Raw genomic sequence first — 13,913 nt, forward strand, 5'->3', positions numbered from 1 at the left:
TTCTTAAATGTTGCAATGGTTGCAATAACTAAGAGTAAATAGCAAAATTCTAATGATTATTTTCTATAATCATAAAATCTAAACTTTGAACTTCTTTGAAATTCTATGTTATCATATTTAAATTATCTACAAAAAAAATTCTCACCTACAAAAATTCTTACCTTCAAAATTCTTACCTACTAGAAAACTTCTTTTTAATAAAATAAAATTTAATTTCCTAATGATAACAAATCTTATTCTTTAAGGGCATATTGATACCAAATTTTAAATTCTTTACTCAAGTATTCTTAAAAATGATTTTAGAATAGTCTATTTTTTAAAGAATAATTAGTAAAGAAGTAAATTTGTAAAATACTTTATTAGAAGTGTTTTGATTGTAACATAAAATCTTAACAATCTATCACCACTTATTAATTGTATATTCAACACATCATATGTTTTGGTTGCAATCAAATTTAATTTTTACACAATAAAATTAATAATTCGATCTTCTTTATATAACTATCTATAATAAAAAATAGAACACACAAATCTATATATGTATATTTATACATATATTTTTTAAAATATAAATTCAATGATTTAATTAAATCAACGCCCATCTTCATTGATAATATCTTTCAAATGACATCACTTGCATATATATATATATATATATATATATAAAACTAAAAATCAAAATTAAAAAGTGAAAGATAAAAATTTATAATCCGCACTTCATTATTGAGTTGTTTGATACCCACAACTTCGAAGTTTTCAAGACACAACACAGTTGTTGTTTTAAGACTTCCAAATTAAAGTGGACTCTCATAAGGTTTTTCTTTAATAAAATACCTCACCCTAAGACCGTCACATCGGCACGGTCATAAGAGGAATGGGGTTCACCATGGCACGGCCATAGAGGAACGGGGTTCACCGCGGTCCTATTTCCATCCGCCGCGAAGCACATTTGAAATTCGGAATTCGAAGAATCGAGAAGCTTGTTGGGAAAGTTGCACTTTCCTGGTTTTTTGGTAATTCGAAGAGTGGGTGGCGATTTGTGAGTGTAGTAGCCTTGTGCTCACTAGTGTCTTTCTCAAGGTCGATTGGAGTCGAGTAAAGTTGAATTATAGTAGATTTTATAATCTTGATGTACAATTGTTAAAACTTGACATAGTGGGGTTTAGTGAATGTGTGGGAAGAGCTCGATGGAGGCACTAAATTAGAAATTAGTGCGAGAGGGTCTTGGAGAAGACTATTGAATCAGTCTCTGTACCGCGGAAGATGGTGTAGTGGTTGTGGGCATTGTTTTTATGGGTGAGAAGTTGAATGCAGTGTGCGCGTGTTGTAGAAATGTTGATTTATCGTGCCTGGGTAAGACATTAAGCTGACAGGGGAAATCAAGAAAGGGATAATGGTTGGTTTTTTTGAGGAATTGACATTGGAATTGAGGAAGATGATAATTCGAGCTTTTTGCTGATGCTTTCTTTTGGTTTGACGTTTATGTGCAACTGAGTGTAATTTTACGCTCATTCGTATTTTAGCAAATTAATAACTAGCGTATTGGCAGAGTTATTTGTTTCCTCTCTCTCTCTCTCTCTCTCTCTCTCTCTTTTCTTATTTCTGAAGCAGGTGATACTTCTTATCACCATCTGAAACTTCAGTCTTAATGTTGTTAGTTTTCAATCGAATACACGTGGTCCAGGCAGTAAAGATTATGTATATCCATTCTATGCTCATATTTGTGTCATTGGGCATTTTTTAGAATGTGACATAGCCGTGTTTCTGTAGCCCGAGCTGCAGTGTATTTGTTAAATAGAAATGTCTAATTCTCGAAAATTGAAATTCCGACCTGTCCCGCGAGCTCCTCGGTATGCGAACTGCAAGCAGGCAGAACCTGTGCCCCTGGCTAACAAATTTCAAGAGCTTATCGAGCAGGATGAGTTCCCTCCACAGCATACCAAAGCACCTGTTCAGCGTCCAGTTAACAGTGTTCCAACTACAAGTATGGCACAGCGTCTCCAGGACCTTCTCGGAGAACCGCCAACTGCAACTAGAAGATCATCCTTCGATGTGGATGGTGACTCCGCAGGTGCATTGTCAATCTCACGTCTCTGATTATTACATTTTTTATGTTAAATTAGCATATCCACGTTCTTTGTTATACCTTTAAATTGCTTCATCATATTTACTGAGGTTTGTTGGTACCTTGCAATGGTACTTTTTGTGAATGAAGGTGTTCTTAATAGCAGAGGGGCTGAATTTCTGCGGAATGACGAGTTAGAGACTATAGACATTGATGCAAGTGATCATGAGGATTGGACGAGAAGTTCTGCCAAGGTTGGGTTGCCCATGGCGCAAAGATTGGACGAGCTTCTGCAAGGAAACAATTCACGTTCAAAACACAATAATCCGAAGCAGAGGCAGAAAGGCAAAAGTATGTTTTATCATGACGTCGTTTTTTGCACCCTGCTCAAGTTGATTTTATTATTGTATTGGCTCAAGAGAATCCTAGATATATGAGTTTGTTGGAACGAGATCCTTTCGACTCTGTGATGGGTTAAATAGGCGATAACCAGAACTTTCCACAACAATCTCGACGCGACGCGTCCCATTGCTTTTGTGACAGAAACTTTCAATTTGATCATGCTATCATACTTGTGTGAGGTCATGGTGACAGCTACCATAACGTGAATGCGCCAACTGTGTCAATAAGTTAACTTTACATGGCATTCTAACATACTTAGTATGTGTACTGCAACCATCTTGTATGTTTATCATGAGTCGTCAATTTTAACTAGATATGTTTTCTTCCAGGATCATTTCAATCAAATTTCGAGATAAAACGTGTATTTAAAGAGGATGATATCGAAGTATGTGACAATGCTCAGATGGACACTCCAATTCATCCTCCAGTGATCACTAGACCGCAAACATTGCCAAGTATCGCTGAGCAGTTTCAGGAAGCACTTATGGCAGCTCCCGCTCTCGATTGTGCTTCTGCCCCTTCAGTGCAGTTTCCAATTACCCAAGACTACTCTACCCGTTTACAGAAGCTTCTCCAATTGGAAAAGCAACAACATGCTGAGATTTCCAAGGGATTACCTTTTAGTACACCCTTTGAATCTGTACAGGTATAGTTGTTTTCCTTGTGCTGTTTCGCCAGTGCTTGAGTTAATGGTTTAAATATCCTAAATTCCTTTAAATGACTAGAGCTCTTGAATGTTGTGGATGGTACCTTTTATCTTTTTGGAGCTTGCATTGTGAATCTCACGATTCATGAACCACTCATGCGAGAAGTTCACGGGTTAATATCTTATGAAATGAGATTTCTACTTGCAGAGGTCATTCAGGTCATGTTTTGTTTGGAAGTGTTGTGCATGTCTCATTAAAGAGGCAAGACATTTTTGTGAGGTATTAGGACTGACGTTATTATGGTATTCAGGTGCATATTATGAAGAAATCGCTTGAAGGCCGGCTAGTAACTTGCAAGTGTCAAGTTATACAAGCACCTTCAAAATGGATAGGAACTTCCGGTGTGGACGAGGTGCAAGTGATCTTCAATTCTAAAATTGCCGGAGAACTCGAAATAGATGTGGGCTGCATGGTGCGAATTAACCCTCCATGGCGGGAGTTGACACTTTTGGGAAGCTCATCAAGGGTTATTCTCTGCACATATTTTTGTGAAGCTGTATACTAGTGACATGGAGCTTTTCATGGATGCTGCGTTGCATGCATGCTTCCGGCTGTAATCATGCATGCCGGTTGCAATCATGCATATACTATACTGATAACGTCAATGACCAACGCGTCTATTTTCTTTTTGGTCATTGTGACTTGGTAAATCAATCGATGCTGTCCAACATAAATGCACAGTTTCTTCCTTGAATTGCTGTACCTAGGCGACATATGTGGGTTTTTTTTACTACCCAGCATCCGAAAATCATCGGAATAATGCCATGCACTCTTAAAGCTCAAGGTCAGTAACCTATCCAACAGGGACAAACACTACACCAGATTTACCTGCTACTCTTTAATCCCTCGACTAAACATTCGTTTTCGTCAGTCTGGGATCTCTGCAATAGCACTAGTCTGGGTTGACTACATTTTAGAAAGTCATATGGACCGATTCTTTGTTCTCGGCTGAGACACAGGTGTATGTTCTGTTACCAACGAAGAGCGCGCGATTGAACAAGAAGCCGCTTTTGATTCTTACGACTGGCACGCACCCTAACCACATGCAGCGGCTAGTCTCCGTTGGAGACAATGGATGGCATGTTCCTCGTGCAGGCTGCATCGACCGCTTCGAAATGGTGTGCCGCCACTTCAGAGGAAGAAAAGGGTGTTTCCAGGTGCTTTTCGGAGATGACGATCGTCCACAACAATCTGTTATAAAAATCCTGCGTCACGTGGAGGCATGCGGCGAGTTCCTTTGTTCCTGTACTTAGTCATCGCCACTTGTATTCTCTCTCTGTGCAAAAACAAATGTTTGATTCGTGGGCTTTCGTCGTACCATACCCTACTTCAGAATTTTTTCCTGTATGTATTGGTGGAGGTTTTCAACTATTCTTTCTCCAGTCACATTACTGCGGTATAGGAAAGGGTCATCATCGTTCTCGGAGTCTTTGCGGCCAGGTGACTGCGTTTATGAGCAATGTTTACTTGCTGATTGAATTTATGGGGGTTGTCGGTGGATGAGTGGTGGGATTGCAACTGGATCGATGTTTCGTTTGAGCTGAGATTTGAGTCGGATTGCAGTCAGAGGATGATTGAGGATCATGATTTGCCTGTTCTGGGAATTGATTTCGCTTGTCGATTTTTTGGGGTTAAAGGTGGCGGGCGTTTGTGTTTGATGTGGCTATGTCACAATTATCTTCAACTGTTTCTTCTTGGTTTAGTTTGTCGTACGATGTACAAGGAGTATTTGAAGGATTCGGTGTTGAGTGGAAGGTGAAGCACTGGTATAAAGAGTGAAGTTCGAGGGTCGTTGGGGCAGGATTTCTTCCTGCTTTCAGAGTCAGTTAACCTGAGGGCCTGAAATTCAGTTGGACACCTGTGAACAATGCTTGCGAACGTAGTTGTAAACAACTGGTTTTCACATTATATCTATCGTTGCTTTTTCTCCTTAGGCCATTGCTAAGGTATCGACCTAGATTTCTTTCCGCCATGCTAGAAATTCTTTGAGGGAAACAAATTTTCAAGAGATCGCACGCTTTTGTAGACTGTCCACGCAGAGCTTGAGAAAGAAGCAGCCTAGATTAACGTGGGAATAACCCTGTTATTATAGCAGGATGATTATGTGTATGTAAAAAAAACTCCGTCCGGTTGAATTCCTCAGACATCAGAACTGATCAGTACAAGGTCATGGTGACGAACTGCAGGAAAAATGGGAGGGGGTGATAAAGCAAAAGAGGCACTTCCAGATGGTTCAAGGACACTTGGGCGCTACATTGCTGCCCGATTGGTCGAAGTTGGTGTACGCGATCTTTTCACTGTGCCCGGCGACTTCAATTTGGTACTGCTCGATCACTTGATGGCCGAGCCTGGTCTTGAGCTCATTGGGTGTTGCAATGAATTAAACGCGGGTTATGCTGCTGATGGGTATGCACGTGCAAATGGCGTAGGGGCTTGTGCCGTAACGTTTACTGTGGGAGGTTTGAGTGTGATTAATGCTATAGCCGGCGCATATAGTGAAAATCTTCCTGTTATATGCATTATCGGTGGTCCAAACTCTAATGATTATGGAACGAATCGAATCCTCCACCATACAATTGGAGAGATAGACTTCAGTCAGGAACACCGATGTTTTCAACAAGTCACTTGTGCTCAGGTATGTCCACACTGCATGTTTATACATTCATTTTCATAGTTTAGAGAATATGTTTATGGCATGCGGCCCTTGAATGGCCTTTCATTTAACTAATTACCTTGCTTCCTTGCATCTGCCAGACGCCATAAGCTAAAACAAGGTAGGGTAGAGTCATCATTCTTGTGTTTGAATTTTCACTAGTACTATCTGGGATTCATTTCATGGTGTGCATGTGTAAAAAAGGTAGTAATACAATCTTTGGACGACGCACATGAGCTCGTCGATAGAGCAATCTCTACTGCGATTGGACAAAGCAAGCCTGTGTACGTGAGCGTCAGCTGCAATCTTGCCGCTATGCCCCACCCATCCTTCAGAAGTGCCCCTCTTCCATATTCCATGACCCAAGGTCCCGACCCCAGAAGGTACCACAGGTCTTCTCAATTGATGGTCAATTTTCTACGTCCTTACCGATAGTCAACACGTATTCATTAGATTGTGCATACCTGAATGCCTACGAATAATTCTTTGATCATGTAATTCTTACAAGAGATGTGCATTACCAGTGATCTGATTTATTTTGGAAACTGTTCTTAGGTTGTACGGAATTGGAAATTTAAAGACCAATCAGTTGAGTCTTGAGGCGGCTGTAGATGCAGTTAGTTCGCTCTTAGCATCAGCTGTTAAGCCCGTCCTCGTAGGTGGCCCTAAACTTCGGGTTGCAAAAGCTTGTGACTCTTTCGAGCAGTTGGCTACGGCGTGTGGATATGCTGTGGCGGTCATGCCTGCAGCGAAGGGCTTATTTCCAGAAAGCCACCGTAATTTTATAGGCACGTACTGGGGTGCTGTAAGCTCGACTTTCACAGCTGAGATCGTCGAATCTGCTGACAAATACCTGTTCGCTGGGCCAGTTTTCAACGATTACAGGTCTTTTCCAGTACGATGAGGATGTTTTTTGATTTGAACTAATATCATGGAAATATTTGCGTTTCGATTGTATATTGATGTCAATATGAAGGGGCAAAAGTACTGAATTTTGAATCTTGTGCAGTTCGGTGGGATACTCTCTGCTGATCAAAAAGGAGAACATCATCAGCTTGGAACCCGACCGAGTGATGATCGGAAATGGGCCATCCTTTGGGTGTGTGCTGATGAAGGACTTTCTGGAAGTTCTTGCAAAGAAGATAAAGAAAAACACAACTTCGTTTGATAATTATTCGCGCATGTATGTACCTGTTAGTGTTCCTCCTAAGCAAAAGCCGGGAGAGCCTCTCAAAGCTGTTAATCTCTTCAAGCACATTCAGGTCTCATTAATCTTCCCTTCTTCCTTCGATCATATAATGCATGATTGGCACTTTCAATCCTCCAATGATGAGCCACTTCGTTGGACCAATTTTCAGTATGTTTTCATCATTAGGGACTGCGATTTTGGCAAGAGCTGTCTCTTGCTAACTCAAATTGATTTCTTCTCTGCAGGCAATGTTAACAAAAGATTCTGCAGTCATAGCTGAGACGGGAGATGCATGGTTCAACTGTCAGAAACTTAAACTACCAGATGGATGCTCGTACGAATTTCAGATGCAGTATGGATCAATCGGCTGGGCAGTGGGAGCTACTTTTGGTTATGCACAAGGTGCCAAACAGAGGCGCGTAATAGCATGCATTGGCGACGGAAGTTTTCAAGTACAGACATTTCTCTCTTGCAGATTCTCTACAGCATTCCTTCGATTTATGTGTGGAGCACACCGCATGATGCACTTCGGAAATATGTGTCATATGAATCAGTTTTTTTGGAAATCTTTTGCATATCGTCTGTCAAAATGCCTACAATGTACTAATAATAATCAGCAAGGTCGCACCATTGACTTCATGTGATCGAATGTTTTGACATTGGATAGGTTACAGCACAAGAAGTCTCTTCGATGATTCGAAATGGCCAGAATTCTGTCATATTTTTGTTAAATAATGGCGGTTACACAATTGAAGTTGAAATTCACGATGGCCCATATAACGTCATTAAGAACTGGAACTACACAGCGTTGGTGGAGGCCTTTGCCAACGGTGAAGGTCGCTTATGGACCTGCAAGGTGAGCTTGGTTTTCCTTATTTAAAATCAAATTCAGAAGTAGTTAGTTTCCTCTAGAATCTGAATCGGACGCTGCTAACAACCTTTCTCCAGTTTCGTTGAAAGAGCGGGCTTCTAAGTTAATTAGTATCCCCATTGTTTTTGATAATATTCTTGCATATGTGAATTTTCGTACACACTCATAATGATTGGCATTAGGCAAAAATAGGATCGATACGGAAAAAAAAAGAAAAAAACATCCTGACGAAAATTATTTCTGACTTTACAGGTGCGAACTGAGGAGGATCTTGAGAAGGCTATTGCCACAGTCCATGAGAAGGACAGCCTTTGTTTCATTGAAGTCATACTTCACAGGGATGACACTAGTAAGGAACTACTCGAATGGGGCTCCCGTGTTGCCACTGCTAATAGTCGGCCGCCGAATCCTCAGTAATTCGATCAACGGAACAAGTGTTCATATTTGTCAAATCTAGTAGGTATTAGAGAAACAGGTTAGTTCTCATGCACGTTGTTTTACAAATTTCTGGCATCATTAGAGGCCCAACTTGGGATTAAGCTTCTATCACATGCAGCAAATTTAAATCAATTATGGTCATCAGATTAAGTATTATAAAAACTAAAAATAAAAATTTGGTTATTGATTTATTGTCGCATCTTATATAACTTAGAAAATAGAACACTTAGAGAATAAAATGTATAATATATTGTTATGGATGTATTTCAAAAATCTCAAATCCGTATTTGATAAATCTGTATTAAAATATGATAAATTTGCACAACTATACAAGTTTCTTGATAATTTTTCTAGTACTTCTTTTCAATTACAGTAGGCTACATAGAAAAAGGTAATCATTGCATGCGTTCAATTATCAGAAATAAATTGTTGATTATAAATGATCATTCGTAAGAAATTCATGGTGCTTTTGTGTGTCATTACAAAAACCATAACATGTCAATTGTGACATTGTTTCCTAGTAATTAACACTAATTCTAGAATCTATTCAATTTATGTATATTTTTAAAAATATTGTTTTCTTTAAGAGATTTGTCAATATGTTATAATACTTGTCAATGAAATGTAATTGCAGATTTTTTTAACAAATAAAACTCTGTAATATACGAAGTAAATTTAGAAATACATCCTGTTTAGCTCAACTACCTTTGTTAGTTTTTTAATATTCAATTATTATATAGTTTAAAATATCATATCGTTCTTCTTACATTGCATATTACAAAAGTTTGTCAATTTTTATATATTTTAAGAAAGAAATATATATGGGCACACATATATATGTACATTCATATACATGATTTATTACTTATTTATATTTTATTTTATTTTAATCATATTTTAGACGAAAGTGTACTGACAAGTTTTCTTCCAAAAACTATTTTTAGGTGAAATTTTATTTTAAAAAACTATCTTTAAATTAAAATAATAAAAAATACTTGTACTTATTGATGTTTGAAAATCTTAAATATTGTTTTTGTCTCTTTTTTTTCTTTTTTTTTTTCCTTTTTATGTTTAAGTATTTAGTTCATCATTACATTCTCAATAATATTTTGTATGGGTTGTGTTTAATGAAAGTGGTTTTTTCTATATTTTTTTAATTGTAGAACTATTTCTATTTTATTTTTATTTATTTTCTGGTGAGGTCATTAATTAATTAATTTATTTTCTGGCACGATTCCCAACCATCAGGTGGAGTGGCCAGCATAAGTCTGAGGCAGCTTAGCCAGCCATTGGCAACAACAATGGCCATGCCCTAAGAACAGTATTGTATTGAAAGAAGAACTTTTGTTTGAACATTGCCATAATACTAATAAGATATTTAAACTTGTCAATAATAATTATATTCATTTTATTTTTTATTTATTTTTTAGAACATCCCTTTTTACAATTATATCTAATTACGTCTCTAATAAATTAAGATATATACTACCTCAATTACATGGAAAAAACTTGAAGTTATTGAAGTTGCCAAAACTCATTTTTGTTTCATCAAAACATGTGAAAATACAAGAAGGGAAATTTTAAAATTTCTCTTGAATAATAATGTTGAGGTTTTTGAAATAAATGTTGATACTGGTGATATCGTGTAAATAATTTTATAAGAAGCCTAAGTTTAGATAAATTCTAAACTTTTTACTTCAAATTTTACAATTTGAACATTGTAACAATAACAACAAAAATAAAATAAAATAAATAAAATATAGATGTCATCATTTGAGTACAAGTATTTTTGCCATAGTGAAATCTATTATTATTTTATATTTTTTTAATTTATATTCTTCATTAAAAATTACAACATAAAATTATATTTATGTTCTAATAAACTTCTAAAAATTCTATTATTGTTCAGCACACTTAACATTTAAGAATTGTTTCAATTAACTTGTGAATTGTTCTTCTATTAAAGTACTTTTTTTATCTACAAGTATTGCATTTTGAACTAGCAATTTTCTCTAAAAATGCACAAAGTGTATTACACATTATTATCCAAGTTTTTTTTTAAAGCATTGCAAATATTTGTAAACTATTATCAAATTGAATTTTAACAATATCAAAATTTATAGTTTTGCTACTTATAAATGTTTGTAAACCGGAAACGGTACCATTATCAAGAGTATTAATTGCGATTGTAAAAAACATATATTTCTCTTCTCCCATGCAACTATAATGATTACATTTATGCAAGTGTCACTATACAAACAAATAAGTAATCAAGCTATTTGTAACCCCTTCAAGTTTTGTCCTAACTCTCTTCTATTGATTCATCAATAGAATACCCAAGTCTGTGTATTGTTCCAACAGGTGTGAGCGAATAACGACACTACACGCTTTATTCCGTCTGCTGTAGGGTTCGTCGCCGGTCTAAATAACGAGCTTATCTGAAAAATTCTGAATTTTTCTGATCAAAATGTTTCACATATGTTCATTACCACAATCTCCTCTCGACCGATGTTCGAGTTAGAAGACACTGTTTTAGACGTAGGTGACTGGTTCAATCTGCACACTACGGATGCTTCGAGCACTCCTACCACACGTCCAAAAGTAACGAGGCTGGGTACAAAAGTACCACACTCAAACGCTCTCTCTAAAAGGTAACCTGATACTGCACACTCTACAAATCGTATTTCAAGAACTATCCTCGGTTCTTCTAGCTTGCAACTACATTGTACACAAATATATCAGACAAATAGTGCCCAATCATTTACAATTCTATCCTCTTAGTTGTCTTGTACACTTCTTAGGATCTCCAACAGAGCGAGGAACAAGTTGACAATGTCAAGATACAAAGCCACCGAAGCCCATATGTACTCGTCGTAAGAGTATCTCTTTATGAGGTTGTCTGTGTCGTATACGATGTAGGTACTGAAAATAAGTGCACTTAGACCACCGTAAATCATGTGGGACACGGGACCCAGTGGAAAGAATGCCTGTTCAAAAATAAAACAAATTGCTACGGGTGAGAACACAATTCTATAAATATATAAATATAAATATAAATATACAAGAGACCCCATGTAATAGCCGAATTGAAATTTTGTGAATCTGAGAAAAAAGTTCAATGTAAAGAACGTCACAAGATGTGCATAAAACTTGCGAGCGAGTTTGCGTCATTACAACAATGATACAAAAATTGTAACCGACACGATCCTCAGACTTAGTAAACTCCGCAACAAATAATGCACTATGAAAAACCTAAAACCCTCACCTAACACAGCTCCACTACCATTGACATGTAGAAAAACCAGAGGAACGGAAATTACAAACCTGAATTAGCCCAAAGAGCACAAGGATGACAAGGCTCGCGAACAAGATGGGGCCCAAGAAACTGAAATCATGTCCCTTTCTGGAAGCCCAGTGCGTGTATGCGGTGAGGGACAAGACCACAGCTGCTGTCAGAAGTAGAGCTTCCAACACAATATACTCTGTACATGCAATTCCAAGATGCAAATTAGCGCATGAATCGATTTTTGCACGAAAAACCTACATGATGATCATTGTAGCTTGCGGGGACCCCAGTACTCCACGAATATCACTTGCATGCAGCAGCATGAAATTTACAATATTTTTAGCAGACAAGTTATCTTAGTTTTCTAATTAGGTCTCGGCCTCTTACCGCATGATCCTTAGGATCTTTCTTAGTACCCTAGAAGGCAATCTATCCTACCGTGAGCATTTCATTCCGTTCAACAGAATCACTAGCATAAGCAACAACTTTTCTTATGATGTAAGCAATATCTCCTCTTGATTTGACCTAATCTATTCTTCCAGTGCTGGAGATGCTAAAAGTTTCCAATATCGTATATGTATCGAATCAAATAACCACGAGTACAAATCGCACTGGCACGTTCATTCAAACCAACTTGCTTCGTCACTTTCCAACATAATGATCACAACATGACATACTATCAATTAGAAATGCTTAGCGAACACACCTTTCGTAAGAGCGCTTGATATTCCAACAGTTAAACTGATTGTTGCAGTAAATAGACCAAGAAGGACCAGGTTCACTGGGTGCTGTTGATGGTAATAGTACAACGGGCACATCACTGCAAAAGCATAGAAAAAGCACCACACCATGAGTAACCAGAGGAATAGAGACAAAGGTAATACTGCTAGCGCTGGGTTTTCCTATAAATTCGCGAGAACAAATCAGTAGTAGACAATATGTATTCAATCTCTGCCAGAGTTGGAAGCAGGAGTGCGAAATAATTCCGACTCTAGGACTCTCTTAGACATAGAGATGATGGTATTATTCGCGAACTATTAGAGTCGCCAGCCCCACCAATTCATTGCTATTCAATCCAAATCCCTTCAAATGCATCCAAAAATATAGCAAATCTACAAGGGCTTACGAACTCACAAAATTAAAACGTCCATCACTCATTCGAATCGAATAGGACGAGACATGTGTAATTTCGTGGAAGCCACGACAAACTCATCATTGATCAACCTCAGACAACAAATTCACTAAAACCAAAATAACCAAAACAAGCCGGGAAACTTACATATGAGAGGCGCAAAGCTGGTAAGCAAGAGAACCCATATATTGGACAAGAAAAACTCCACCACTGGGGGCGTGGAAACCACGAAGGCCGAAATCACGGTGGTGAGCAACACCTGAACACTCAGGATACCGTACACCTTGCGAATGAATCCCCACCGAAGCTCATTCTCGTCGGCAGAAATGCCGGGATACAGAGCAGGCGTCGACCCATAACCCACCTCGAGATCATCTCCCGAAAACAGCTTCGTGCTACCATACTTCGACATGGCTTAAAACCTTCCGCAAAACCCCTGACTGCTGCGACACAAGACTAACGTTTCTTCGAAGATCTCTACAAGCTGGAGACGGGAAATGGTTGTGGAATTTGCACACTCCGGGACGTCAGCTCTCGATGTGAGTGATTTGGCAATTGTAGATAAAGGCATTGAGCATGAACCGTGGGCGGCGTGGAGAAGAAGGTACTGGAGAAGGAGGGTTCTAGAAACTCCGACGAAGGTAGCGACTGCAACGAAGGGGATGGCGTGTCGGCGGAGACAGGCAACGAGCCAGCGATCGAGCCACGACGGGGGAGGACGAGGAGGAGCGCTGGAGGACCAGCACCGCAACAACCACAATCGCATCTCCACGGCATCGATGCCTCAGAGGACCACCACGTCCCGCACCCCGCATCGTCCACCTCGAAGGGTGGAACCCACCATCAATACAAAAATTTGTATTGATGGTGCACAACAACCTGTCGCTGCGAGATCCACCATGACAATCTCACCACGACCGAAATGAAGCAAGTCAGAAAAAAACAGGAGTTTCCCTGCCTCGCTCTTCGGAAAATTGTCCAGAGATGGCGGCAGTCAGTCGGTCAGTCATTCAATGAAGTGAAGTGCATATCCAACATGCCAATCCCACGCCGATGCGATCCCGCGCCTTCATTGCAGAAGAAACAGACTGCAAGAATCACAGCAATATTTATGGCTGAATCCACAAAACCCTAATTTGGAAACCTGCAGGCTCTTGCAGCGAGAGCCTG

At 38.7% G+C, this 13,913-nt stretch overlaps 3 protein-coding genes across 7 annotated transcripts; 2 read left to right on the forward strand and 1 right to left on the reverse strand.

Annotated features, from left to right (window-relative positions):
• The first annotated feature begins 945 nt into the window (after positions 1–945).
• On the forward strand, positions 946–4,402 carry LOC112280337 (uncharacterized). The gene is made up of 4 exons (XM_024515721.3): positions 946–2,071; positions 2,216–2,416; positions 2,797–3,113; positions 3,425–4,402. The coding sequence occupies exons 1-4, from the start codon at positions 1,801–1,803 to the stop codon at positions 3,677–3,679; spliced, it is 1,044 nt and encodes a 347-aa protein (XP_024371489.1). The 5' UTR covers positions 946–1,800; the 3' UTR covers positions 3,680–4,402.
• On the forward strand, positions 4,218–8,512 carry LOC112280335 (pyruvate decarboxylase 1). Of its 5 annotated transcripts, none has more exons than XM_024515717.3 (8): positions 4,218–4,401; positions 5,361–5,809; positions 6,032–6,210; positions 6,383–6,712; positions 6,837–7,089; positions 7,262–7,468; positions 7,684–7,872; positions 8,140–8,512. In XM_024515717.3, the coding sequence occupies exons 1-8, from the start codon at positions 4,218–4,220 to the stop codon at positions 8,302–8,304; spliced, it is 1,956 nt and encodes a 651-aa protein (XP_024371485.1). In that variant the 3' UTR covers positions 8,305–8,512. The 5 variants fall into 5 exon arrangements, with proteins under 5 accessions (XP_024371485.1, XP_024371488.1, XP_024371487.1 ...); XM_024515720.3 differs by having other exon boundaries at positions 4,257–4,394; XM_024515719.3 differs by having other exon boundaries at positions 4,281–4,419.
• Positions 8,513–10,689: 2,177 nt separating this feature from the next.
• LOC112280529 (BI1-like protein) lies at positions 10,690–13,267 on the reverse strand. Its single transcript, XM_024516118.3, has 4 exons — positions 12,891–13,267; positions 12,318–12,431; positions 11,650–11,807; positions 10,690–11,312 (listed from the first exon to the last, which is right to left on the reverse strand). Exons 1-4 carry the CDS (start codon positions 13,153–13,155, stop codon positions 11,103–11,105), a joined length of 747 nt encoding a protein of 248 aa, XP_024371886.1. The 5' UTR covers positions 13,156–13,267; the 3' UTR covers positions 10,690–11,102.
• Positions 13,268–13,913: the final 646 nt, after the last annotated feature.

The sequence above is a fragment of the Physcomitrium patens genome, chromosome 3 (genome assembly GCF_059467195.1).
Source record: "Physcomitrium patens ecotype Gransden chromosome 3, ASM5946719v1, whole genome shotgun sequence".
Lineage (NCBI taxonomy): Eukaryota > Viridiplantae > Streptophyta > Bryopsida > Funariales > Funariaceae > Physcomitrium > Physcomitrium patens.

Excerpts from the sequence above, each read along its gene's own strand:
- LOC112280337 (XM_024515721.3), top strand. The coding sequence starts at position 1,801 with ATGTCTAATTCTCGAAAATTGAAATTCCGACCTGTCCCGCGAGCTCCT. Across the intron at positions 2,417-2,796 it reads GCAGAGGCAGAAAGGCAAAA|GATCATTTCAATCAAATTTC; the intron begins GTATGTTTTATC and ends GTTTTCTTCCAG. Across the intron at positions 3,114-3,424 it reads CACCCTTTGAATCTGTACAG|GTGCATATTATGAAGAAATC; the intron begins GTATAGTTGTTT and ends TATGGTATTCAG.
- LOC112280335 (XM_024515717.3), top strand. The coding sequence starts at position 4,218 with ATGCAGCGGCTAGTCTCCGTTGGAGACAATGGATGGCATGTTCCTCGT. Across the intron at positions 5,810-6,031 it reads AACAAGTCACTTGTGCTCAG|GTAGTAATACAATCTTTGGA; the intron begins GTATGTCCACAC and ends TGTGTAAAAAAG. Across the intron at positions 7,469-7,683 it reads TTGGCGACGGAAGTTTTCAA|GTTACAGCACAAGAAGTCTC; the intron begins GTACAGACATTT and ends GACATTGGATAG.
- LOC112280529 (XM_024516118.3), bottom strand. The coding sequence starts at position 13,155 with ATGTCGAAGTATGGTAGCACGAAGCTGTTTTCGGGAGATGATCTCGAG. Across the intron at positions 12,432-12,890 it reads CAGCTTTGCGCCTCTCATAT|TGATGTGCCCGTTGTACTAT; the intron begins GTAAGTTTCCCG and ends ATGCTTTTGCAG. Across the intron at positions 11,808-12,317 it reads ATCAAGCGCTCTTACGAAAG|AGTATATTGTGTTGGAAGCT; the intron begins GTGTGTTCGCTA and ends TTGCATGTACAG.